The 26,553-nt window shown below is 38.4% G+C and overlaps 1 protein-coding gene across 1 annotated transcript in view; it reads left to right on the forward strand.

Annotated features, from left to right (window-relative positions):
- PRKG2 (protein kinase cGMP-dependent 2) overlaps positions 1 to 26,553 on the forward strand; it is a 93,216-nt gene that overhangs the window by 17,903 nt on the left and 48,760 nt on the right. The window contains exons 3-6 of the mRNA XM_039350891.1: positions 16,747 to 16,913; positions 19,283 to 19,396; positions 21,320 to 21,425; positions 23,308 to 23,371. Of these exons, the coding sequence (XP_039206825.1) occupies positions 16,747 to 16,913; positions 19,283 to 19,396; positions 21,320 to 21,425; positions 23,308 to 23,371 (451 nt within the window). The remainder of the gene's footprint in view (positions 1 to 16,746; positions 16,914 to 19,282; positions 19,397 to 21,319; positions 21,426 to 23,307; positions 23,372 to 26,553) is intronic.

The raw sequence follows: 26,553 nt of genomic DNA on the forward strand, positions 1-26,553 counted from the left end.
AGGCTTGGCTACTGTGGTGGTTAAGCTCGATGCAAGGCTTGAGGAAGTGGAAAACAAAGTTGATTCCTTTGATGATAAAATTCAAGATGTGGAAAGGAAGGTGGAGTCCTCACAAGAAGATATTTTGATGTTTCAGTACAGACAGATGGAGTATGCCCTGAGGATTAGAGGCCTCAAGGAAGATATGAATCAAGATTTGGTGGAGGTGGTCCTTACTGATCTGGCAGTGGCCTTGGATATGGATAAAGGAGAATTACATAGAGAAGTGGAAAAAATTTATAGACTTAACTCCTGGATTGCTAAGCAGAAGAATTTGCCTAGAGATGTGGTGATTTGTTTTACAAAGAAGTCCCTGCGGAATGAGATTATACAAGCCTTTTACAACAAAAGATTTCAGATTGCTGCCCAAGATGTTATTATTCTAAAGGAAATCCCATCCAAAATTTTAAGAAGCAGGAAAGACTTCGCTTTTTTAACCAATGAGCTCAAAGCTAGATTGATGCCATTTAGATGGGAAATTCCGATGGGTATTGTTTTGAGCCATGCGGGGACACGCTACAGATTGAATACAGTTGACAAAGCTAGAGAGTTTTATACTTCGGTCCTGGGTGCAGGTTCAACTCCATCTGGTCAGAAATCTCCGAGTGGCAAGGAAGTCGAGCAGCAATCTGAGGCATTAGGTTTGGTTTCCGCTGGGATGATACAAGCTGAAAGGCAACGCCAGATGGAGGTTAAAGAGCAGAGGATGACTCGTGCAGCTTATAAGCGTAAAGAGAAGGAGCAACGTAAAAAAGAGCCTAAAGAGAATTCTTCTGGAAGTGCATCACCGCCGGTGGGAGGAGCAAGACCCAAGAGTTATGCAACACATGCAGCTCTTTCAGATTTTGATGGTGTCTTCTCCAGGCTGCGTGCCAAGGGAGATGGCAAAGTTTTTGACCTGGAATGTTAATGGATTGAATTCTCCTCAGAAACGGAAAAAAATCTTTTATTATTTGAAGCAACATACCAATGATGTTATTTGCTTACAGGAAACTCATATTTTACTTAAAGATCAGAAATATTTAGTCAATGCTCGTTTGGGATCTCATTTTATATCTTCTGCTCCTGGGAAGAAAGGGGGAGTTGTTATATATGTTAAACAAAACCTACCAGCTTGTCTGGTAGAATCAGATCCCCAGGGGAGATATGTGATGATTGAACTTGGTATATATGGTAAGAAAGTACTTATAGTGGGACTTTATGCTCCAAATCAACAACAGGAACAATTTTATAAGCAGTTACATCAAAAAATAACATTGCTTGACTATAGATCAGTGGTATTAATGGGTGATTGGAATGGTGTCTTAGATATACAAAGGGACAAGAAAGGTTCCTCTCCTTTTCTTAAACAAGCAAGGTTACCTAAAGCTTTTTTTGATATGAAGGAAGACTGGGAATTAAGGGATTATTGGCGGGAATGTAATCAAGAGGAGAGAGATTTCACTTTTTTTTCTGATAGACACCAATCTTTTTCAAGAATTGACTTTTTTTTGATTACTACGGATTTGTATAATAAAGTAAAGAATGTAAAGATTTTTCCTAGATCACTGACGGATCATAGCCCAGTTTGGATGGAGCTGACTCAAGAGAAAGAGGAAAGGAGATCCTGGAGAGTTAATGAAAATTTGTTCAGACAAGAGAAGAATGTTCAAAAGTTAAAGGAGTGTTTAAAGGACTATTTTGCTTTGAACATGTATAAGGGGACTTCAATGTCAATGGTATGGGATGCAGGTAAAGCATTTATGCGTGGTGTTTTGATAAAAATGAATAATTGTCATAAGCGGAAGCAGATTCAGAAACGTAGAGAACTTGAAGATGAAATTAAATCAAAAGAAAGGGCCTTGATTTTAAATCCTTCTGATGAAAGTATCAAAGAATCTGTAAAGTTACTAAGGTCACAATTTAATATGTTGATAGCAGATCAAGCGGTAACCAATTTATTGTTTATGAAACAAAATACATTTTGTAACGCTAATAAGCCTGGGAGATGGTTGGCTTATCAATTAAGAAAGAAACAGAGACAGAGAATAATAGAGAAAATAAATTACAAGGGTAAATTAGTTTCTCAGAAGGAATTGATTAAAAAATCTTTTTTGGATTATTATCAAAAGTTATACAAATCTACTAATGTGCAACTGCTAGATATAAATAAATATCTAGCTGAGGCAAGTTTTCCTAAACTGACTGAGGATCAGAAACATGAAATTAATGGCTTAATTACTAAGGAGGAAATTGCCTCAGCAATTCAACAATTGAAACTAGGGAAAGCACCGGGTACGGATGGGTTAACAGCTGTTTATTATAAAGCTTTAATGGAGGAGATGATCCAACCATTAAATGATCTTTTTAATGGTATTTTACAGGGTTTAGAGATTCCTCCTTCATGGCGTAGTGCTTTTATATCATTGATTCCAAAGGAGGATCAAGATCTAACTTTACCAAAAAATTATAGGCCTATATCTCTTTTAAATGTGGATTATAAGATATTTGTAAAAATCTTGGTAAATAGGCTTATGAGGGTGGCGCATCATCTTGTGCATAAAGATCAATCAGGGTTTATAACAGGAAGGTATATGAAAAATAATGTTAGATAAATTATTAATCTATTAGAATATTTAGACAAGAACAACCAAGTTCCTGCAGGGCTCATATTTTTAGATGCTGAAAAAGCATTTGATCAATTGAATTGGCATTTTATGCTAAGAGTAATGGAAGAAATGAATTTTGGCGAAAAGATATTACAAGCTCTTACGGTAATATATCAAAAACAAATGGCACAACTTATTGTTAATGGAGGTTTGTCGGAGGTTTTTACAATAGAGAAAGGTACTAGACAGGGGTGTCCTTTATCGCCATTGTTGTTTGTTTTAACACTGGAAATATTATTGATCAAAATTCGAGAGTCTCAGGAAATTAAAGGAATAGAAGTTAACAAAAAAGAATATAAGTTGAGAGCTTTTGCGGATGACTTGGTTGTTACTTTGTCGCAACCTGATTATTCTGCAGTAAACTTATTACAGTTGATTCATCATTATGGTTTGGTTTCGGGTTTCAAGATTAATGTAAATAAGACTAAAATCTTACCTAAAAATATGTCTAGTCAGGAGAAGCAGATTCTGGCTAACTTGACGGGTTTTGAGATTGTTAATAAGGTAAAATATTTGGGGGTGATGTTGTCTGTTTCTAATGTAAAATTATTTAAAAATAATTATGAAAGGTTGTGGGTCAGGGTACAGAAGGACTTGAAGAATTGGGAGAAGTTGCAATTATCCCTCATGGGAAGAATTGCAGTGATAAAAATGAATATTCTACCCAAGTTTCTTTTTTTGTTTCAAATGTTACCGATTTTGAAAAATGAGATTAATTTAAGTGAGTGGCAGAAGGGTCTTAATAAATTTATTTGGGCAGGGAAAAAGCCAAGGGTTAAGTTTAAAATTATGCAAGACTTCCGTGAGAGGGGTGGACTTAAGGTACCAAATTTGAAATTATATTACGATGCGGTGGTTTTAACACTAATCAGTGATTGGGTAAATTTGACAAATCCTGAGATACTTCATTTAGAGGGATGGGATTTACTTTATGGGTGGCATGCCTATTTAATATTTAATAAAAAAATGGACTGGGTCTTTAAATCTCATATTTTAAGAATTTCTTTACTTAGGATTTGGAGAAAATATTATAAAAGTGATTTTAAAGTTCCATTATGGGCTATACCTTGGCATGCGATAGAAGGAATAAAAAGAGGAGTAAAAATGGACATGGTGTCTTATAGTCAGTTACTTAGATGGGATGGGCAAAACTGGCAGTTAAGATTACGGGAAGATTTAGCGCAAGAAAATATTATTTATTCTTGGTTTCAATATAGGCAACTAGTAGATAAATGGAAGGTGGATTGTAAATTTGGTTTTTTTAGAGAAGATGGAAATCTTATTAAGCAAGTCAAGGATCAAAGACAAACCCATATCAAGAGAATTTATGGGGTATTAGTTGAAATGGACTCAGAAACGGAATTAATTAAAGATTGTATGATTAGATGGGCGCAGAATTTTGGTGTCCCAGTCTCATTGGACATTTGGGAAACCATTTGGGTGAGAAATGTCAAATTTACACAAGCACAGAACCTTAGGGAGAATTTTTATAAAATGTTTTATAGATGGCACCTTGATCCACAAAAAATGTCTCTTATGTACCCTGACGTGCAACCCAAATGTTGGAGATGTGGTTATAAGGATGCTTCCTATTATCATATTTGGTGGTCTTGCAGAGAGATAAAAGCATTTTGGATCAAAATATGGTGGAATATCCAGAGAATTTTTAGAAGGAGGGTAAAATTTACTCCGCAATTATTTTTGTTAGGCATTGTTACAGATTGTGATACAAAGGAGGTTGTATTGATGTTAAATTTGATTACAGCCGCTAGGCTGTTAGTAGGACAATATTGGAAGAAGGAATCTTTGCCTACATTGCAGGAATGGTTTCTTAAAGTAGCTTATCTGGCGGAAATGGCAAAGATTTCGGCTTTCTTAAAGCAACAAACGCAAGAGAAGTTCCTTGCTGTTTGGGACAAATGGATAAAATTTATACAATTTAGATTGGGTATACAAAAATATTACATAGCTTTTTTATAAGTTTTATTTATATATATATATATATAGATAGATAGATATTTTTATATATATATATATAAATATAAATTTTCTAATTTAATTTTTTATTTTTATTTTTTAATTTTTAATTAAGCCTATATTCTGCTCTGGGAAGCTCAGGGGGGGGGGAAGGGAGGGTTTTTGTGAGGGGTGGGGGATGGGGTTTTTTTTTATATATATATATGTAATGTTTAGTTTTTTTTTTTTTGTATATGTTGTCTTTTGTTTTTGTATTGTTTTTGTCCTTTTGTAAAATTTATAAAACTTTCAATAAAAAAAAAAAAAAAAGATAAAGCAGCCACCATGACTAACATTTTAATGACAAGTATGGGGAAATAAAATGTATATTTTGTGTGTGTCATCACAGATATAACCCTTCTCTACTTCCACATGGGATGGATGAGGCAACAAGAGAAAGGTCTTAATGTACATAACTATATGGAGGGACCAATAAAAGATCAGTGTTTCTGTAACTCAGCACTGAACTGTGGTGTTCTTAGTAGTCTCTGAGCTTGGTCATTTGCTTCCAGACATTTTATTACCCAGGTGAATAACATCATCAGTAATATTATATCAGCACACATCCTAGTCTGTTACATATACAGAAATAACTATTTTGTTTTCCTGTATATACTATTATTTCCTGATTTTCTAGGCCATATAAGTAGTGGTGGGATTCAGCTGGTTTGCACCAGTTCGGCAGAATTGGTAGCTAAATTTTGCTGCATTCGGAGAACCGGCTGGCTTCCAGAAGTCCAGTCTAGGCCTCGGAGGCCTGGAGGAGACCTCCCAGGCCTAGAACAGCCCACTGGAAGTACATGGATGCCACTTCCGGAAGTCCGTTCTAGGCCTCTGAGGCCCAGGCCTGCATCGAATAAGAGAACAGGTTGTTCATATATTTGAATTCCACCACTGCATATAAGACATGCAATTGGGAAGTATCATTAGATAATCTCGGATGTTTACACAACACGATCTTAAATCTGAGGTGTTTTATTCATCTGAGAATGTATAACTATATTTTATAAGTAGGACCTGGAATAATGACAGCTGTGAGCCATCAGTGCTTCAGTCCAAAGCGAAGCTATAAAACTTGATTTAGAACATTCTGCTTTTTGCAATGGACTAAGGCTGCTAGTTTCATATACATGCCTGCTCCATGATCACATTTATTCGGAAGGACCAATATTATGGTCTAGAATGCCATGACAGGCATCATTTGTCCAGGCTGGGTAGAGTTCGTGAAGCAATCTTACCTTTGATGAGAAAGGAAGAGCAGAGTCACAGCTTGATCCAAAGATCTCTGATATCTGTGCAGAAGGTCCAAATTAATTGATATCTCCAGTCTTGAATCACTATTTCTGATTGTCAGAATATATGATAGTGGGCTAATTAACAGGGTAGACATAGATCCTATTTGGTCTTGGTGCTATGCCTATTACAACAGTTTGTTTAGGCGACTTTTCGAGGTTACAATGGCATTGAAAAAAGTGATGTGACTGTTTTTCACATTTACGACCATTGCAGCCTCCCCGCGGTCCCAAAATTCAGATGCTTGGCAACTGATTCATTTTTATGACAGTTGCAGTGTCCTCGGGTCACGTGATCTTCTTTTTGCAATCTTCTGACAACCAAAGTCAGCGGGGAAGCCAAATTTACTTAACAACCATGTTACTATCTTAATAAGGGCAGTGATTCACTTCACGACTGTGGAAGTGACATGGGGCAAAACTCACTTAACAAATGTCTCGCTTAGCCAGAGAAATTTTGGGTGCACTTGTGGTCATAAGTTGAGGTCCACCTATAATTGGAATTTGAATGGATGTTCACTTGCCCCTAACTTTCTCTTTACTTTTCAAGAAAAGTGAGGGATAAGAAGATCTTGAGGTGCACATTCTTTTTCTATATGATTCTCTGGGTGCATTCAGATCGTGCTTGAAGTGACTTCACTTGGAAAATTCTCCAAGAGAATTGTGTATTTGTCTTCTTTAGTTTTGTTTGTGTTATTTCCTCTTCAGCAATAGTAATAACATTTAGACTTATATACCACTTCACGGTGCTTTACAGCCCTCTCTAAGCGGTTTACAGAGTCAGCCTATTGCCGCCAATAATCTGGGTCCTCATTTTACTGACCTCAGAAGGATGGAAGGCTGAGTCAACCTTGAGCAGGTGAGAACCGAACTGCTGGCAGTCGGCAGAGTTAGCCTGCAATACTGCATTCTAACCACTGTGCCACCTCGGCTCTTTAGTTTTGCTTGTGTGATGTCCTCAGGGCCATTCTTTTTTCTTTTTGCTCCACAAGTTTGGTTGGTTATTTGATTTTTAATATCCAACCATTACTCATCTGATGATATTTCACAGGAAAGGACAATGATGCATGCATTTTGCTTCACGAGTAAACATTTATAGAAATAAACTAACTGCATCAGGAGAGTTTTTAATGGAGTTAATTTTTCTGCACATACATTCTCTATAGTAAATAGGTCTGCCAGTAGAAATAAACATTACAAAAGAGAATTGTTGGCTTGAGGTCGGGGAGATAATAAGGAAGTGATAATTTGGAAAAACAGAATAAGCATTCAGTTCATTAGAGTTAAGTTTTTCAAAATATTTTTTTTAATTGAAAGTTTTACAAAGGGCATAAAAACTAACACCAATTTCTAAAAAGTAAAAGTAAAAAGATAGAATAGAAAAGGGAGGAGACAAAAGTTTAAAAAAATAGAAAAAAAGAAGCTTCCAATTTCCTTTGCAGCAAATATAAGTACAATTTCTAATTTAGCTCTTACTCTGTGAGTGCAAAAGAAAGCCCATTCTTTCTATTATCTAGTTTTTTCCTAATCATCAAAACCACAACCTTCCATTGTGTGCAAAAAGTCTATAAGGGGTCAATTGTAAATGTACACAGGTAGTCCTCAACTTAAGACCACAATTGAGCCCAAAATTTCTGTTGCTAAGTGAGATAGATGTTAAGTGAATTTTGCCCCATTTTATGGCCTTTCTTGCCACAGTTAAGTGAATCACTGCCATTGTTAAGTTAGTAACACAGTTGTTAAGTGAATCTGGCTATCATGGTTCCGACAGATGAAACTCTTCAAAAGAACTTCGAGGCATTGTTTACCTTAAAGAATCTTTATTTTGAGTAGCATAACATCGGCACTGCATAATTGAAGCCAAAAACTGAATTCTCCTCCCCTGAGCCCATAGTATCAAAGCACAATTCCCTCCTCCAATTAACAGTCATAAATAACATTCCCCAATTAGCTTGAAGAGTGTGCTTCCCCTCCAGTTCTCCAGCTTGGCCAAGTCCTTATCAGCTCTGGTTACAATAACCTTGATTCTCACTCTAGGTTCAGTGTTGTTATGTCTAGCTGGACTTTCGTTCACATCCCCCCTGGATGGCTGTGGAATTCTGGGAGTTGAAGTCCACATGCCTTAACATTGTCAAGGTTGAGAAACACTGATTATTCTAACTCTAAAAGCAAAAGGTAAAAGATGGCTACATTTCCATCTTTTATCAATGCAAAACCATCTGATGTTAGCAGTGTTGACACTGGCTTTCCCCACTGTGTTTGCTTGTCAGAAGGTCGCAAAAGGTGATCACATAATCCTGGGACATGGCAACCATCATAAATACATGCCAATTGCTAAAAGTATGGATTTTTATCCCTTGATCATAAGGATGCCACAACAGTCATAAGTGTGAAAACTGACATAAGTCACTTTTTCTGTGCCATTGTAACATTGAACAGTCACTAAATGAATGATTGTAAGTTGAGGACTACCTGTATTATTTTCCCTCTAGTCAAGCAAGTTAATTTAGCCATCTCCACACGTTGTCCACCATCTTCACCATCCATTCTTCCATTGTCGATATTGTCAAACTTTAGTCCATTAGAATAAGTTGTATTTTGATGGACTGGAAAGAAGATTAATTCTGAGTAAATGAAATAACAATAATAGAGTTGAAAGGGATCCTTGAGATCTTCTAGTCCAACCCCCTGCTCAGGCAGGAAAATCAATACCATTTCAGACAAATGGTTGTCCTATCTCTTCTTAAAAACTTCCAGTGTTGGAGCATTCACAGCTTCTGGAGGCAGGCTGTTCCACTGATTAATTGTTCTAACTGTCAAGAAGTTTCTCCTTAGTTCTAGGTTGCTTTTCTCCCTGGTTAGTTTCCATCTGTTGCTCCTTCAGGCGCTTTGGAGAATAGCTTGACTCCCTCTTCTTTGGGGCAGCCCCTGAGATACTGGAACACTGCTACCATGTCCCTCCTCATCCTTCTCTTCCTTAAACTAGACATACCCAATTTCAGCAGCCGTTCCTTATATGCTTTAACTCCAGTCCCCTAATCATCTTTGTTGCTCTTCTCTGCACTCTTTCTAGAGGCTCAACATCTTTTTTACATCGTGCTGACCAAAACTGGATGCAGTATTCAAAGTGTGGCCTTACCAGGGCATTGTAAAGTGGTATCAATAATTCACGTGATCTTGATTCTATCCCTCTGTTAATGCAGCCTAGCACTGTGTCATATGGTTAAGTAGAATTTAGTGCCGCTCCTAGATGGGGAGATGGCTCAGAATTATGGGATGTGGATTGTGTCGCTCTGAGACATCCAGCATCTGATCTGGAGCTTGCCAAAGAATTGGAAAAGCTTCAGCAAACAAAGAAGAATGAAATGCCTGCAATAAATCCCTATTATTATTATAAGCTTTCTCCCATATGAAAACAGAAAAGATAGGGCGAAGCAGGGAGGAGACTAGAAGTCTGAAGGTCTGTTTTATGAAGACAGCAAATAAATGCAGGAAGTGCAGAAGAGACTGGACAGCCATTTGTCTGAAATGGTATAGGGTTTCCTGCCTGAGCAGGGGGTTGAACTAGATGACCTCTATGGTCCCTTAATACTGCATCCAGTTTTGGTCACCACGATGTAAAAAAGATGCTGAGACTCTAGAAAGAGTACAGAGAACAGCAACAAAGATGATTAGGGGGCTGGAGGTTAAAACATATAAGGAACGGTTGCTGGAATTGGGTATGTCTAGTTTAACGAAGAGAAGGACAAGGGGGGACATGATAGCAGTGTTTCAATATCTCAGGGGCTGCCCCAAAGAAGAGGGAGTCAAGCTATTCTGCAAAGCACCCAAAGGCAGGACAAGAAGCAACAGATGGAAACTAATCAAGGAGAGAAGCAATCTAGAACTAAGGAGAAACTTCCTGACAGTTAGAACAATTAACCAGTGGAACAACCTGCCTCCAGAAGCAGTGAATGCTCCAACACTGGAAGTTTTTAAGAAGAGACTGGACAGCCATTTGTCTGAACTGGTATAGGGTTTCCTGCCTGAGCATGGGGTTGGACTCGATGACCTCCAAGGTCCCTTCCAACTTTATTATTATTGTTATTGTTGTTGTTATTATTATTATTATTGGTCCTTGGCTTACATTAATTTGATTAGCAACCACTTGAAGTTACAATGGCAATAAAAAAAAATATACGATGGATCCTTGCACTTAATGACCATTGCAGAATCTTCAGGGTCATTTGATCAAAATCTGGGTGTTTGGCAACCCGCATCTATATTATGGGGTCATGTGATCACCATTTGCGGCCAGCTTTTGACAAGCAAAGTCAACAGGGGAAGCCTGATTCATTTAACAACCAATGTGATTTGCTTAACAACCATGGCAAAAAAAAAAGGTCATAAAATCGGGTGCAAGTCACTTTAAAACTACCTTGGTTAACAATAGAAATTCTGATCCCAATTGTGGTTATATGTCGAGGACTACCTGTGTTACTTTTGTGGCTTAAGTAGGAGACAAGAGCTCATCTGATACGCTTTGAAGGAGCCCTCCGCTTCATTGTGGGTCTAATTAAAATTGGCCATTTTCCTATCAAAATATCTAGTCTTCCCTTGAAAGCTGACTTTTTTTTCTTCCTTTCTTATAGTGTAGTGGTTCTCAACCTTTTTAATGCCGCGACCCCCAACCGGTCGTAAGTCGAGGACTACTAAACCGGTCATAAGTCGAGGACTACTCAACTGGTGCAGCACCGTTTGCAGAATGGGACTTTTGGTAGGCTCAGCAGGGCAGAGACAGCCCGGACAATTCCTATTGGCTTTTGAAAGCCAATAGAATTAGACTCTATTCAAGAGAGTCTATTTTATTGGCTTTCAAAAGCCAATAGAATAAGAGGGAGTAGCACAGCTAAGGAAAAGGGGGAAAAAATGGCAGACTGAGTTGTTTGGCGACCCCCATGAAATGGTCGTTCGACCCCAAATGGGGTCCCGACCCACAGGTTGAGAACCACTGTTGTAGTGGTTTGTGTGCCTGTGTTTTATGTCTGTCAAGGGAAAAAAAATCTTATAAATCACATAACTAAGAGTCTGTGGAGATTCTCCATCATCCAGGTCATGATAGTTGCTAACCGTTTTCAAAGAAAAAAACCCAATAAAGTCCAGTTGCCTTTTGGAAAAGCACCTTTGGGACACATAACTAAGAAAAACAAGACTGCTCTTAAAGTTTTTATGCATTTTCAGAGAGTTTATTTCTCCATTTGAATTCCTGGAATTGGGTCCCCTAGAGATCAGATTGAGCAAGCTGGCCAAACTCAATTCAAATTCTCCCCCCCCCCTTCTATTCTGTTTCCGCTGTTCCTTAGTAAAAACTGCTTATGGGTTAATGCATGCTGACGAGTTTTGTTTTCTGACGGAACATCGTGGCCTATTTACAGCTTTTAATCGGGAGCACCAGAACGATCAAAGTTTCCATCTAGATTCCTGTGCTGTCGTGGTATTTTCCTAACCTTTTATTACTGCCATTCTTCATTCTTCAGCTCTGCTGTAAAAATAATAAAGGAAATAAATCAAATTACAAAATGAGAAGTGATTGTTCACTGTCAGGGCGTTCCCTAGAGATGTTAATGCGATGTGTGATTTTTCTGAGATCAGTTTACAGCATGTTGTTCTATTAATCCCTGTGTAAAGGGACTTGGAATTTTTCCTCAGTGGGATGTTTCACTAAACTGTTCGAGAAGCAGTCATAATAGCCATGCATAATTGCTAAAGAGCAACGACTGCCTGGACTGGATGACCTCCAAGGTCCCTTCCATCATCATCATCATCATCATTATTGATCATCGTACAGTCAGCCAGATGTTCAGACTGGGTTTGGCATTTTTGTCTACACATCGAGTCCTTACCAAGGACCTGGGATAGGCAGATGTGGATATTTGATGGCATTACAGATATCGTAGCAGGATGGAAGCAGTTCCTAGTAAGGCTGCCTTTTGCAATTGACTGATGGCAAATTTGTCAATGCCGAGGAAGGTGTCCAAGTGGTGCTCCAGTTGTTTTGGGATTGCACCTAAGGAGCCTATGACTATTGGTACTACCCTTGCTTGCTTTTGCCACAGTCTTTCTATTTCTATTTGTAGGTCTTTGTATTTTGTTATCTTCTCCAGCTCTTTCTCTTCTATTCTGCTGTCTCCAGGCACTGCCACATCCACTATCTAGACTTTTTTGTCTTTCTTATCGACAGTTGTTAAGTCCGGGGTGTTATGTTGTTATTGTTGTTTTTGTTGTTATTACTATTATTATTATTACTATTATTACTATTATTATTACAGTTCTGAGTTCAGGTTTGCTTATTTGCAAATGAATGATACAGAAGTCTAATGCAGTGTTTCTCTACCTCCGCAACTTTAAGATATATGGACTTTGACTCCCAGAATTCCTCAGCCACCATGCTTGGCTACGAATTCTGGGAGTTGAAGTCCATATAGTGTAAGAGTTGCTGAGGTTGAGAAACACTGATGTGATTTCTCAATTTTAATGGGCTTATGTTAGGTAACCATGGACAGACCCAGTGGCAGGAATTTGAAGCAAGCAGTGAGCAGAGTAGCAAAAATGATAAAAAGATTCATGTCCCTTTGTCTTGTGGCGAAAAGATATTTAGTTCAGAGATAGAAAACATAGGTCAGGGGTCTTCAGACCTGGCCCTTTTATGACTTGTGGACTTCAGCTCCCAGAATTCCTCAGCCAGGCATGCTGAGATGATCTTTCAGAGGCTTTGAACTACAACACCCAAAAGTCTTGCCATTACTGATTGGAGTTAAAATCCAAAATATATGGACAGGAGAAAATGTTTCTCTTCTTAACAGAGTAATAGAACTTTGTTTTTGTTTTGTTTTTTACAAAAGAGTGCAAAGTAACGAAGCCACTCAACTTTCCCTAATTCTGTAAATCATAAATTATGGGAGCAATCTGCTATCTTCTTTTGCCAGATTCTTTTCTATGAATCTAATCATGGAGTCATCACAATGAAAAAAGAAAGAAAATCACTCTAGGTTATTTGTATTTTCTTTTATTATTTGTTACCTGCTACTCTGGGAACTTTGGTTAAGCACTTTGTCTTTGCTATCAACTCCCTCCAGCATTTCATATTTTGAAGCTGACACAAGTTATAGATTGCTTCTGCTTCATAGCCTTGGTCCTTTGTCATAATTAGAACAGCAGCATTGACTTTGGATGTATTGGATGCTGCTGAAAAATGCTGCATTGTTTTCTGGGCGCTGAAATAATTGTTCTGTGGCTGAATGACTTAAGCGGGACTCAATGCGGCTGTCTGGTTTTTCTTATCAAATTATTAGCAGCTTTAGGGCAGGGATGGCAGGAAAAAGATCAGAATAACCAGAAAAGTATAATCCGGTGATCTGTGGGATATCTCTAGGACAGGGGTCCCCAACCCCCAGTCTGTGGACCGGTACCGGGCCACGGTATGCCAGCAATCGGGCCACACAAGCAAGCAAAGCCCCATCTGCGGGATGCAGGCAGCACACAAAACCATTTTTCCTCTCCAGTCCGTGGAAAAAAGCTCTCTCCATGTAACCGGTCTCTGCTGCCCAAAAGGTTGGGGACCTCTGCTTTACAGGACAAGTAATCCCCGACTTGCAACAGTTCATTTAATGACCCTTCAAGGTTACAACGGCACTGAAAAAAGCGAACTCTCATTTCTTGCCTTAGCTCCTGCCCCTCTAGCAGTTCAAAAGCATGCAAATGTTGAGTAGATGAATAGGCACCACTTCAGTGGGAAGGTGGTAACAGTGTTCTGTGTGTCTCAGGATATAGTCATGTTGGCCACTTGACTACGGAAGGGTCTTAGGACAACGCTGGCTCAATGGTGGGATTCAGCCGGTTCGCACCACTTCAGCAGAACCGGTAGCTAATTTTTTGTTGCCCAGGCCCAGAATGGACTTCTGGAAGCGGCATTCACCCAGAGAACCGGTTGTTCTCATATTTGAATCCCACCACTGCGCTGGCTCCCTTGGTTAAGAAACAGAGATGAGAATCGTCCTTTAGAGTCGGACGCAGCTAGACTCTGGAAACTATTACCTTTACCTTTATATTGTCATCATAGCTTTGTTTCTCTAGAGCAGTGTTTCTCAACCTTGACAGCTTCAGGAAGTGTGAACTTCAGCTCCCAGAATTCCCCAGTCGGCACACTTTTGGCATGGTGGCTGTGGCAGTTCTGGGAGTTGAAATTCACACATCTCAAAGTTACCGCAGTTGAGAAACACTGCTCCAGAGAACTAATGTGAATTTAAAAACCTCTCTTGGAGTAGCAGAGGGTAGACATAGAAATATATCAGGGTTTTGTAAGAAGAAGGTCAACATTACCTCTCCTGAAAGACAACTTGAGCACCAATATTAATCTTCCTCTGCAGGATACAGCTGAATGGAAATACTGTACATTCTTGGAGATGCAGTTTTGACCCACAAGGAATGACGAAACCTATCACCATGTGCAAACTAAGCACACATGTTGAAATATTTTGTAGAATTCTCTGTGGTGCAGTTGTTTCACTTGATTTTTCTGGGGGTCTTCGACAACTTGTCACGGCCAACTCATCACAGCATTGTAAAGTGGTATTAATACTTCATAGAATCAAGCTCACGTGAAGTATTAATACCACTTTATAATGCCTTGGTAAGGCCACACTTGGAATACTGCACCCAGTTTTGCTCACCACAATGTAAAAAAGATGCTGAGACTCTAGAAAGAGTACAGAGAAGAGCAACAAAGATGATTAGGGGACTGGAGGGTAAAACATATAAGGAACGGTTACTGGAATTGGGTATGTCTAGTTTAATGAAAAGAAGGACGAGGGGGGACATGATAACAGTGTTCCAGTATCTCAGAAGCTGCACAAAGAAGAGGGGGTCAAGCTATTCTCCAAAGCGCCTGCAGGCAGGACAAGAAGCAGCAGATGGAAACTAAGCAAGGAGAGAAGCAACCTAGAACTAAGGAGAAATTTCCTAACAGTTAGAACAATTAATCAGTGGAACCACCTGCCTCCAGAAGCGGTGAATGCTCCAACACTGGAAGTTTTTAAGAAGAGACTGGACAGCCATTTGTCCAAAATGGTATAGGGTTTCCTGCCTGAGCAGGGGGTTGGAGTAGATGACCTCTAAAGTCCCTTCCAACTTTATTATTATTATTACTATTATTATTATTATCTCACCAGAGCTAACTCGCTACCACCAACTCGCCGCAGGACAAGAGTTACACTCATATCGAAGAAACAGTGGCATAGAATCATTAAAGGAAAGATGCCAAAGGAAGGACGAAATGCAATGTGAATGACAAAAATTAAAATACATTTTTCATTGTTTAATTGAATTGTTGAATTGTCCCACAGCCAGTTGTCTGTGGTGAGTTGTCCTGCGACAAGTTGGCTGTGATGAGATGTCCCATTCCCCCTTTCAGTGAGATAGGAGGCTCTACTCTGAAAGGGGAGGGATGAAATTGGGAGGCATGAATGAGCTTGGGGAAAGACAGGAGACGAGGCTGTGCAGCAAACCATCCGAGAAGAGAGGCAGGAGCCCACAGTTGCCTGACGGTCAGAAAAAGAAACATCAGGAAAAACCCGCCCTAAATGGACCGAGTAGTTAAAAGTGGAGGCGGGAAGTTTATGCCTTCAGCTTTGCGAGGTTCTGTTAACGTAGCCTTACAGCAGTGGTTCTCAACCTTTTTAATGCCGCGACCCCCAACCAGTTGTAAGTCGAGGACTCCTCAACCGGTCGTAAATCGAGGACTACTCAACTGGTGCAGCACCGTTTGCAGAATGGGACTTTTGGCGGGCTCAGCAGGGCAGAGACAGCCTGGACAATTCCTATTGGCTTTTGAAAGCCAATAGAATTAGACTCTATTCAAGAGAGTCTATTCTATTGGCTTTCAAAAGCCAATAGAATAAAAGGGAGTAGCACAGCTAAGGAAAAGGGGGAAAAAAATGGCTGACTGCATTGTTTGGCGACCCCCATGAAATGGTCGTTCAACCCCAAATGGGGTCCCCACCCACAGGTTAAGAACCACTGGCTTACAGTAAAGTAGAATGAATTACAGGTAATCCTCGACTTACAACAGTTCACTTGGTGACCATTCAAAGTTACAACGGCACTGAAAAAAGCGACTTATGACCGTTTTTCATACTTAATAACTATTGCTCCATCTCCATGGTCACATGATCGGACATTTGGCAACCAACTCATATTTATGACGGTTGCAGTGTCCTGGGTGTGTGTGTCATGTGATCCTCTTTTTGCAACCTCCTGACAAGCAAAGTCAATGGGAAAGCCAGATTCACTTCACAACCGTGTTACTAATTTAACAATTGCGGTGATTCACCTAACGACTGTGACAAGAAAGGTCGTAAAATGGGGCAAAGCTCACGTAACAAATGCCTCATTTAACAACAGAAATTTTGGACTCCGTTGTAGTTGTAAATCAAAGACTACCTGAATGTTCCTTCTGCACCATCCTATTTAAAAGTTCAGCTACAAGGGGATACGAAAAAACAATTACTGGACAGGTTGGAGAAAAGCTGGCTAGCAGATAAAGATACCTACCTACTAATGAACATTTTGTGTTACCTCTGGAAAAGGAAGTTACCTTCACAGGCAGTAGGTGTTGAATATTGTGACAGAGGAATAGATTAATGCGATTCATTCGTGTGTGCAAATTAATCTTGACTTTTCGCTCTTTCCCTGTCCTCTGTTTTGCTGATTGCAAGCGAGAAGAAGCTAATCACAGATGCCCTGAGTAGAAACCAGTTTCTCAAAAGGCTGGACCTTCAGCAGATCAGGGACATGGTGGAGTGTATGTACGGAAGGACATACCAGCAAGGGAACTACATCATCAAACAAGGAGAACCTGGCAACCATATATTTGTCCTGGCAGGTTGGTAACCACTTTAATGGTCTATTTAAGCACTGCTTAAGTATTATTTAAATAAATAAACTCTGAAATTTTGCTTCTGAGGCTAAGTCTTAGCCTGCTAATACAAGGAAAGCTTTGTTGGGATTACGCTTGTTCCACCTGGTCCAGGTATCTTGTACGTACGTATGTACTTACTTTATTAATTCATTCATTCATTCATTTCTTAATAATAAAAAAAGAAGAAAAGGTACAAAACGCAAAAATACTTAAATTATTTAAAAAGCAAGAGCTTTAAAAACAAGTGATAAATACAACAGGAAAAAAATTAAAAAATAAAATATTTTATTTATTTATTCATTCATTTATTAATAATAAAAAAGAAAAAAGGTACAAAACGCAAAGATGCAGATATTATTTAAAAAGCAGGAGCTTTAAAAATAAGTGAAAAATACAACAGAAAAAAATTAAAATATAAAGTATACAACTTTGCAACAGTAAACAGGTACAGTTCTCAACATAATTATCTAATGCAAAGAATATGGAGAGAGAGAGAGAGAGAGAGAGAGAGAGAGAGAGAGAGAGAGAGAGAGATCATTGGTTTTTTTTTAAGCCGCTGCATTTTAAAATGATATGATCGTTTTCTCAAGATTCTCAGTTTGGGATTCAAAGTAGGGCCTGAAAAAGATCAGTGTTTGAGCAGAATTGAGATTTTGCTCTTCTTTTTTTTGCTTTCTACCATTAACTCATGAAGTAAGTTGGGCTGGAGGAAAAATGCCTAGAATTTGGGGAGATGTCACAGCCTCTTTCTAAACATCACCCTTCTTGTGATGATGTTAAAACCCAAACGTACCCAAATACTTTGCATATACTGTATGTGAGTCACAAGGTGTCCTTAAATAACCACGACTAATTCTGTCTCTAGGTTTGATCTGACAAGCTGCACAGTTCTGAAGACATCAATAACGGAATTGAATTAGCTCTAATTAAGCGTTAAAATCGATAATAGGAAAGAAATAGGATTAAGGGCAAATCTGTCCTTTCCTCCTGCCCAAATATTCATCTCCAATTTCCATTGACTTCTTTTGGTGCCAGAACAATCGTGGTTTTTTTCTTTAGCAAAATCGGGTAATTTGTGGACAGCATGCTGTGAGACAGACTTTTTTTATTTTTGTCATCCTGAAGGAAGCAATTACTCACAAGGAAGAAAACGCGCTGCCAGGTTTAGAGGTCTCGTACACATGACAACCCGCCTTTGGTTGAAGCCAGAAATTAAGTTTAGCCTATAGAAAGAAGAATTGTTAGCACTAATGCGATCCGTTCTTCAACCGCAATAAAAATGGGGAAATGAAAACCCCCTGAGCAGAATCTGGAGAAAGAGATTATAGCCAATTTTGGCTCTCTTTCTCACAAATCGTGCTTGAAACTCATGGAGGAATTTCAACTTTTTGATACACACACACACACACGCACATGCACGCACACACCTATTTGCCATTTTTTATAATATATGGCTCTATAAACTGATAATGGTAATCTGTGCAATTTTCAAGTACAGGTAGTGCTCGACAATTCGTTTAGTGACCATTCAAAAGTTACAACGGCATTGAAAAAGTGACTTATGACCATTTTTCACACTTACGACTGATGCGGCATCCTCGTGGTCACATGATTTACATTTGGATGCTTGGCAACTGGTTCATATTTATGACGGACCTGACCTTCTGACAAGCAAAGTCAGTAGCAAGTGCAGTGATTCACTTAACAACTGTGGCAAGAAAGTTGTAAAATGGGGCAAAATTCATTTAACAAATGTCTCACAACAGAAATCTTGGGCTCAATTGGGGTCATAAATTGAGGACTACCTGTATTTAGAGAAAGGGACTAAGAGCATGCCCACCCTGTATGGCCTGATAGAAAGGCAGTTTTACAGATAACCTGGCTTTATGCCATATAGAATAGAATTTCAGATTTTGTAGTTATGTTCTATCCCTGAACTATAAGTTCTTATTACGGTGACAAATGTTTAAGAGTCAGGGGAAAAAAAAAATCACACACCAAATGTAACACAAGTCCATTTCTTTAACACCAATAAAAATATTTTTAAAAAAAAAAAAAAAAAACCACACATGCTGAAACAATGGAGTAAGCTTATTTGAGCAGGCATTTGCATAATTAAATTACTGACAATTTGAAACTGCAATTAGTTTATAATTAAATAGGCGCTTACTAAATTTATTCAGTCAAGCTTGTTAACAAAAAATCAAGTTAAAAATGGAAAACAGATTAATGTTTTGAAAGCGGTACAAAAACAATAAAAGGGAAGCGGAGTTTAATACATCATTATATCAGTTTGATTTTTACTTTGTTTTTTTTTCCCCCTTTTCCAACAGAAGGCAGATTGGAGGTTTATCAGCATAACAAATTTCTGTCATCAATCCCCGTATGGACAGCCTTTGGAGAACTGGCTATTTTATATAATTGTACAAGGACAGCCTCAGTAAAAGGTAAGTAAGCTTGTTCCCAAAAATGTGGCAAAAACAAGAATACAATCCAGGGTTCCATGGTGAGGATGTTTTCCCTGACTGCTTTAATTTTGCGAGGAGGTGAAATTAAAAAAAAAAGTGAATAAAACCTATGTATGACATTATTATTGTTCCTGCCATGTTTTCTCATTAACAATAGTAGGGAAATTCTGAATACTTTCTTATTAGAGATGGGAATGAAGAGAGATAGAATAGAACTGATCAGTCTCTCTACAAAATCCAGTTCCCTGAAAATAGTGCAGGGCGGTCACATCTGTGCAGAAAACTTTGTAGATATATGTAAAGGTGTATTCTCAAGATGTTCCTAATAACAACAACAACGCTGCGTCTCCATTGTACCAAAGTACACAAACTTTCAGGTCCCAATTGGTGCATTTCTAATGTCATCACAAACTTTCCTTATACATTTATGCATAAAGACATCTAACAACTGAAGAGACGTTGCCCCATCCTCTTTTTTTGCTGACTGTTGATCCACTTGTAAGCCTTTACTATATTCCTCTTATTTCATTCAGCAACCAAATTTCAATCCCATATTTCAGCAAAACATTTTTGTTTTGTAGAGAGCAACAAAGATGATCAGGGGACTGGAGGCTAAAACATATAAGGAATGGCTGCTGGAATTGGGTATGTCTAGTTTAAGGAAGAGAAGGATGAGGGGGGACAGGATAGCTGTGTTCCAAAATCGAAGAGGTTGCCACAAAGAAGAGGGAGACAAGCTATTCTCCAAAGCACCTGATGGCAGGACAAGAAGCGATGGATGGAAACTCATCAAGGAGAGAAGCAACCTAGAACTAAGGAGAAACTTCCTGACAGTGAGAAGAATTAATCAGTGGAACGACTTGCATTCACAAGTTGTGGGTGCTTTAACACTGGAGGCTTTTAAGAAGAAATTTCAGAGCCATTTTTCTGAAATGGTGTAGGGCAGTGGTTCTCAACTGTGGGTCGGGACCCCATTTGGGGTCAAACGACCATTTCACGGGGGTCGCCAAACAACACAGTCCGCCATTTTTTTCCCCCTTTCCTTAGCTGTGCTACTCCCTTTTATTCTATTGGCTTTCAAAAGCCAATAGGAATTGTCCAGGCTGTCTCTGCCCTGCTGAGCCCGCCAAAAGTCCCATTCTGCAAACGGTGCTGCACCACTTGAGTAGTCCTCGACTTACAACCGGTTGAGTAGTCCTTGACTTACAACCGGTTGGGGGTCGCGGCATTAAAAAGGTTGAGAACCACTGGTGTAGGGTCTCCTGCCTGAGCAGGGACTAGGAGACCTCCAAAATCCCTTCTGTCTCTGTTATTCTTTTATGTCATAACTCAAGTCTGTTTACTTACTTGGTCAATGTGCCACAAGCGTAGCCCAATTTTGCTCCAACCATGCTCGTGTTTCCTATGCAAAGTAGGATCTCTAATCTGGACATTCTCATGCATTCCAACATAATGTGGCGGAATATGCAATGTACTCAGAATGTTTTTTTCCCCTAGCAAATATGGAGGTATAGAGGAGGTCTACATTCAAAATTAGCTTCTTACACTATTTGATTTATAGATAACTTTGGGAGATATTATATAACAGTTGAATCATTATTCTGAAATGCTTTGGGGCAACTACATTTATTTGTCTAAAATATTTGTAGGTCATCTTCCAATTGATAGAAGTGGTGAACAAGGTAAACAAAAAAAAATGTAGGTGTGACTAATATGGTATGAAGCTGGTTGCAACTCTTCGGTGTTAACTCCTTGGAGAGAAAGTGTGAAATTGCTGTCAGTAGCACTGAGAACTTTAGTAAACATCATTAGTTGAAAAAATATGTTTTGAAATGTGTATGGGTATTAGGTTGAATGCTAGAATTGTCTACTTTTCTGTTTTGTTTTCATTTTGTTCCCTAGCTGTCACCAGTGTGAAAACATGGGCATTAGACAGAGAGGTTTTCCAAAACATCATGAGAAGAACAGCTCAAGCAAGGCATGACCAATATAGAAACTTCCTGAGAAGGTAAACGTGGCACGTGCATCTTCTTTTTTTTAATATCAGCAGATAAAAATAGGATGTTCTGAGACAAGAATTTGCTGGGCAATATATTGATCCTATTTGTAAAACCTTATTATCTTAAATAAATAAATAAATAGAAAGAAAGAAAGAAAGAAAGAAAGAAAGAAAGAAAGAAAGAAAGAAAGAAAGAAAGAAAGAAAGAAAGAAAGAAAGTAAGAGAAAAATAAAGTATTTGGGTCGGTAGTTGGTGCTGCTACCTGAAAACACTCTTTCTGCTTTTAGAACAGGCATGTCAAACTTGCGACGTCACATCGCAACTTTTCCCCCATTGCCGGCAATGGGGTGGGTGCAGTTTTGGACGCATCCGGCCCGCGGGCCGGCAGTTTGACATGCCTGTTTTTAGAAGATAGATGAATTGAATCTTATTATCCAATTCTGAGATCCAGAATTATCCTTTAGTTATTATATTGGAATGAACACATTGGAGATAAATCTGAATATTCTCTAGGAGTTGAATTCTGAATTTCTCCATTTGGGTTCTGTACTACAAATATCCATATAATTAGGAGCTCTATACAAAAGTTTCTGTAACATGCAATTCTATGAAGTCCTTAGTGCTCTCTGGGTTTGGTTGCTGTTCTTGCAGATGTTTCATTACCCAACTACATGACATCTTCAGTGCTGGAAAGGAGTGGAATTTGTTCGCTGTTTATATACAGTGGCTTGTCCTACCACATTTTCGTCTTGGTAATTTCTTGGTTAGGTTGTTGTTTACTCCTTTCATTGTTTGTTTGAGCTGATAGTTCCTTGATTGGATTATTGTTTACTGCTTGATTGTTGGCCTGGTATTAATTCTGATGTTAATCCCTGCTTATCTGAGTGTTGATTGCTGGCAAGAAGGTGTTTTTGGTCTTTCGATTTCCTTTTTAGGTTTTGATTGTCTCTTTTGAATGGTATGTAAATGTCATTTATCCCTATGTCTCTGTTAATGGCTGAAAAACACACTCCTTTCTAGCACTGAAGATGTTACCTAGTTTGGTAACAAAACATCTGCAAGAAAACAACCAAACTTAGAGAACACCAAGAACTCCACAGCTCATCTCGGAGCTACAAATATCCCCTGCTATGCAGTTCCACCTTGATCATTCATTCATTTCAATGTGAAAATAGCTATTGTATTATAAACAGAACAATAATATTGTTTACACCCAGTGTCAAACCAAAATACAAGTGTTTACACAAAGAGTTATCATCTCTTTTATTTTCATTTTCCATGTCCACCAGTTTGTTCTGGAGATTTATTCAACCCAGTGAATTTTGATTGAAAAAGAATCAGTAGGGAGTATCTGTTCTATCAGTATTTATTTCATCAGTGGATAGGAAATGGGGGGTTTCCTCATGGTTTGAAGGCAGTTGTATAGACTGAGTAAGTACTGATTACTGATACTGTTGACCAGAATCTCACAGATAACTTGTCCTTTTTAATGACACCCATTTAGAAACCAGTTCTCAAATCACAATTCTTTGAAGAAACATGGACCTCAGATATAAAATCTTATGTAATTATCTTAGTAGTAGTACTTAAACCAAACTGAAAGAATGTATTTTGGGCAAAAACGTCTGCAAGGGCTGTAGATTGTAGTGATTATTCTGTATCACTGCTGAACTTCCATTTATATGCCAAACCTTACCATTAACCACATTCACGTTAACTGTTTTTTTATAAGTAATGCCCATAATATGCACAATATTTTTAGGGGTATCTAATATCTCCCCAAGAAAGAGCTGAAGTCAAAATGGATCAAAGTTAAAATTGAAAAATGAGAGCTAAAACGTTGTATACAAATTGAATTCAATGGATTTCTTTGGTTGTTTTTTTTCCAAGTGTTTCTTTACTGAAGAATTTACCCGAAGATAAACTAACCAAGATTATAGACTGCTTGGAAGTGGTAAGTCTTGTACCCCTACTAATGAGATTATTTAATCTTATTTATCTCTTTAGCAAAATCACTCTAGTCTAGGGTAAAGTCAAACAGAGTTATATATTACAGTGTGCTCTGATTAAGCTCCAAATTCTATCTTATTTGATCTGGGGTAAATAAGATTATTCAGTAGCATTTTTAACATGCAGAATCTGAAAGTCCCATTGTGCAGGAAGATACTGACCTTTCTTTTCTGAAACCCACACAGAAATTCCAGGAATATTTTCTAAACTGCATGGCTTCCCATAAATTTGCTTTAGCAACATGTAGTTTTTGGTGGATAGCATGTTTTATCACAGTACTTTACATAAAATAGCCAGATTATAACTACCTAAAAAGCTGAAATTTATGGGAAATAATGTCCCATTGCAAAAGGTTGAGATGAAATCCATCTGTGCAAAAGTCCCCAAATATGTCAAAATTTGACTAAATTGAGGGGAAGAGAGGGAGTGGGGGAGGGGAGGAGAAGAAAGAGGAGAGGAGAGGAAAGGAAAGGAAAGGAAATAAATGGATAGGGAAGGGAAAGATTTAGATGCTATTAGAAATCTGTAAATTTAATCCTTTCATAGGGGAAGGGAAGGAACACTGGCTAACATTTGAAATCTGGAGATCTGTATTTAAGAGCACTTAAAATAGCTGATGGAATTATAACACTGACCTGTAAAAATGTGACATGCTGTGTTACTTATCTCATATATCACCAAATATCTGTGTTAATGACCCATAGAAGCAATCATGGCTAGCTTTCAAATAAAATAGCAGGATATTCTGTCTGCCGTCTTTCGTTACACTTTTGGAATATAAGGATTTGTAATTGGAAAAAAAAATTCCATTATTAATATATCTATTTTTTTCTCTTTTGTTTATGCTTTATTCAGTGTAAATGAACAGTTTTATACAGTTTGAAGGGCTAATTGAAATTACTCTGCGCAAATTGATTTATTGTGCACATATTCTTACGTAATCATTTTGCATGCTCCAGTGGAACAAAGGGTTAAAAAAAAAAGGAAATTAATTGTAGACAGGAGTGCTGCAGAGTCATCCGGTGATGATGAAAAGTACAGTCAAGATATATTAATTTTGGATGCCATGTGGGCTCAGCTTTTCTCTGTAAATTCTTCCCTCCCTCCCTCCCTCCTTCCCTTTCTTCCTTCCCAAAGCTGTTGTGTTGCCTGCGTGACCTGAATTTTTTCAGAGCAAGTCTTTGGCAACACACTTCTTCCATTTGGCAGGGAAGCCTAAAGAGACCCACTGCCTGTTTTCGATGTTATGCAACTGCAACAATAGAATACCTTCGCTGAAATCATCGTCTAGCACAAATTGTTTGCAGAGCTGGCCTGACTGCTTAAGCCACAGCCCGAGTCATTTGTTTCAGGCATCCTATTTTATGTACCTGAAAGCAGATTTACACCATTGGCTGTCTTTAACTCAATACAGATAGTCCTTCACTTACAACTATTTCTTTAGTACTGTTTGATGTTACTGCAGCACTGAAAAAAGTGACTTATGACCATTTTTCACACTTACGACAGTTGCAGCATCCCCGTGGTCATGTGATCAAAATTCAGATGCTTGGCAACTGACTCATATTTATGACGGTTGCAGAGTCCCGGGATCATGTGATTCCCCTTTTGCGACCTTCTGACAAACAAAGTCAATGGGGAAGCCAGATTCACTTAACAACCATCTTATTACTTAACAACTGCAGTGAGTCACTTAACAACTGTGGCAAGTAAGGTTGTAAAATGGGGCAAAACTCACTTAGCAACTTTTTTGCTTAGCAACAGAAATTTTGGACTCAATTGTGGTGGTAAGTCAAGTACTACCTGTATTGTCCACTCTGAGCCACAGCCATTTGCTAAGTTTTCAGACATGAATCCCAGCTGTATGTTAGAAAAAGATTCTTTCTCTTAAAATTAAAAGACAAAAGGTTGTGATAATGTTGCAAAACTGTGGAGCTAAGGACGGCTGCAAAATTGAGGCTAGGGGTCCATTTGCAGGCAGTAGATTTTAGGTGCATTAATGCAGGACTGGGGGGCTTTAAATGCCCTATATAAGTTCATAAATAAATCCTACACAGACAAACACGTGTCCAAATTGATAGTCCCATTTTTCTTCCTTGGAAATATTTTAAAGCAACTAAAATTCAATAAAACAAATATTAGCATGTGGTAGGTCCTTCCTGCTGGTTCCATCTCTTTAAAGAAAAGAAAATATTGTTTGGATTCTTAAGTAATTTGGTTCAATAGTATCCATGGGAGATGTCAAAGAAAATCAAGATGGCGGTCACAGCAATGCAGGTGGAACTCTGCCCCTTTGTATATATGTGCATTATCAATGCAGATCCAAAAAATGGTGGATCTGCTGGTACCTCCATACTGACTTTTTTAACCCAGTTATTTGGGTTGCACATCTACTGAGATGTTCCATGTCCTCAAATAATCCAACATGTTTATTGTCTGTGGGACGAATGGGGATGAATAGTTTGCCAGCATAAAAATTGCATTGTGAGATAATGGAATACATGTTGTTATGAAATTGCAGTTTTTGTTAAGGATTTATTAGGAATTTTCTAGCTTTTTCTCCCACCCATTTCTTTTTTTCATTCCTGTCTTTACTTAAGGAGAATATCATTTCCATAAGAATGCGGTAACATTCCTGTAGCCCACAACATTCTTCAGAAGTAATCCACTATTTCTATTTGTGAGGAATTTCTTCTCTATAATAGATTAATTAGATCACAAGATGAATGATAAGAGAAATTAAATATCTGGCATTTCTCCAGCTATAAAGGAAGCCCAGGATGAGAAAGCTCTGTATATTTTAGCAATTATCTAAGAAAGTTCACTTGACCAGTTTGAGCAACTTGATCCATGATACCTCTGGAAACCTCTGCCTTCTTTCGTAAACTTAAGAACAAAATAAATTAAATTGTTTTTGCAATATATTCTTTAATTTAAACTTTATTAGACCCTCTGTTTTTCTAAAGGAATCACATTATATGACCTGATAGCAGTGTTCTAATATCTAAGGAGCTGCCACAAAGAGGAGATCAGCCTATTCCCCAAAGCACCTGAAGGCAGGACAAGAAACAACGAATGGAAACTAATCAAGGAAGGAACTAATCTAGAATTAAGGAGACATTTCCT

Source organism: Crotalus tigris, unplaced genomic scaffold (genome assembly GCF_016545835.1).
Source record: "Crotalus tigris isolate CLP2741 ecotype Arizona unplaced genomic scaffold, ASM1654583v1 scf7180000018362.2422785, whole genome shotgun sequence".
In the NCBI taxonomy this organism is placed as follows: Eukaryota; Metazoa; Chordata; class Lepidosauria; order Squamata; family Viperidae; genus Crotalus; species Crotalus tigris.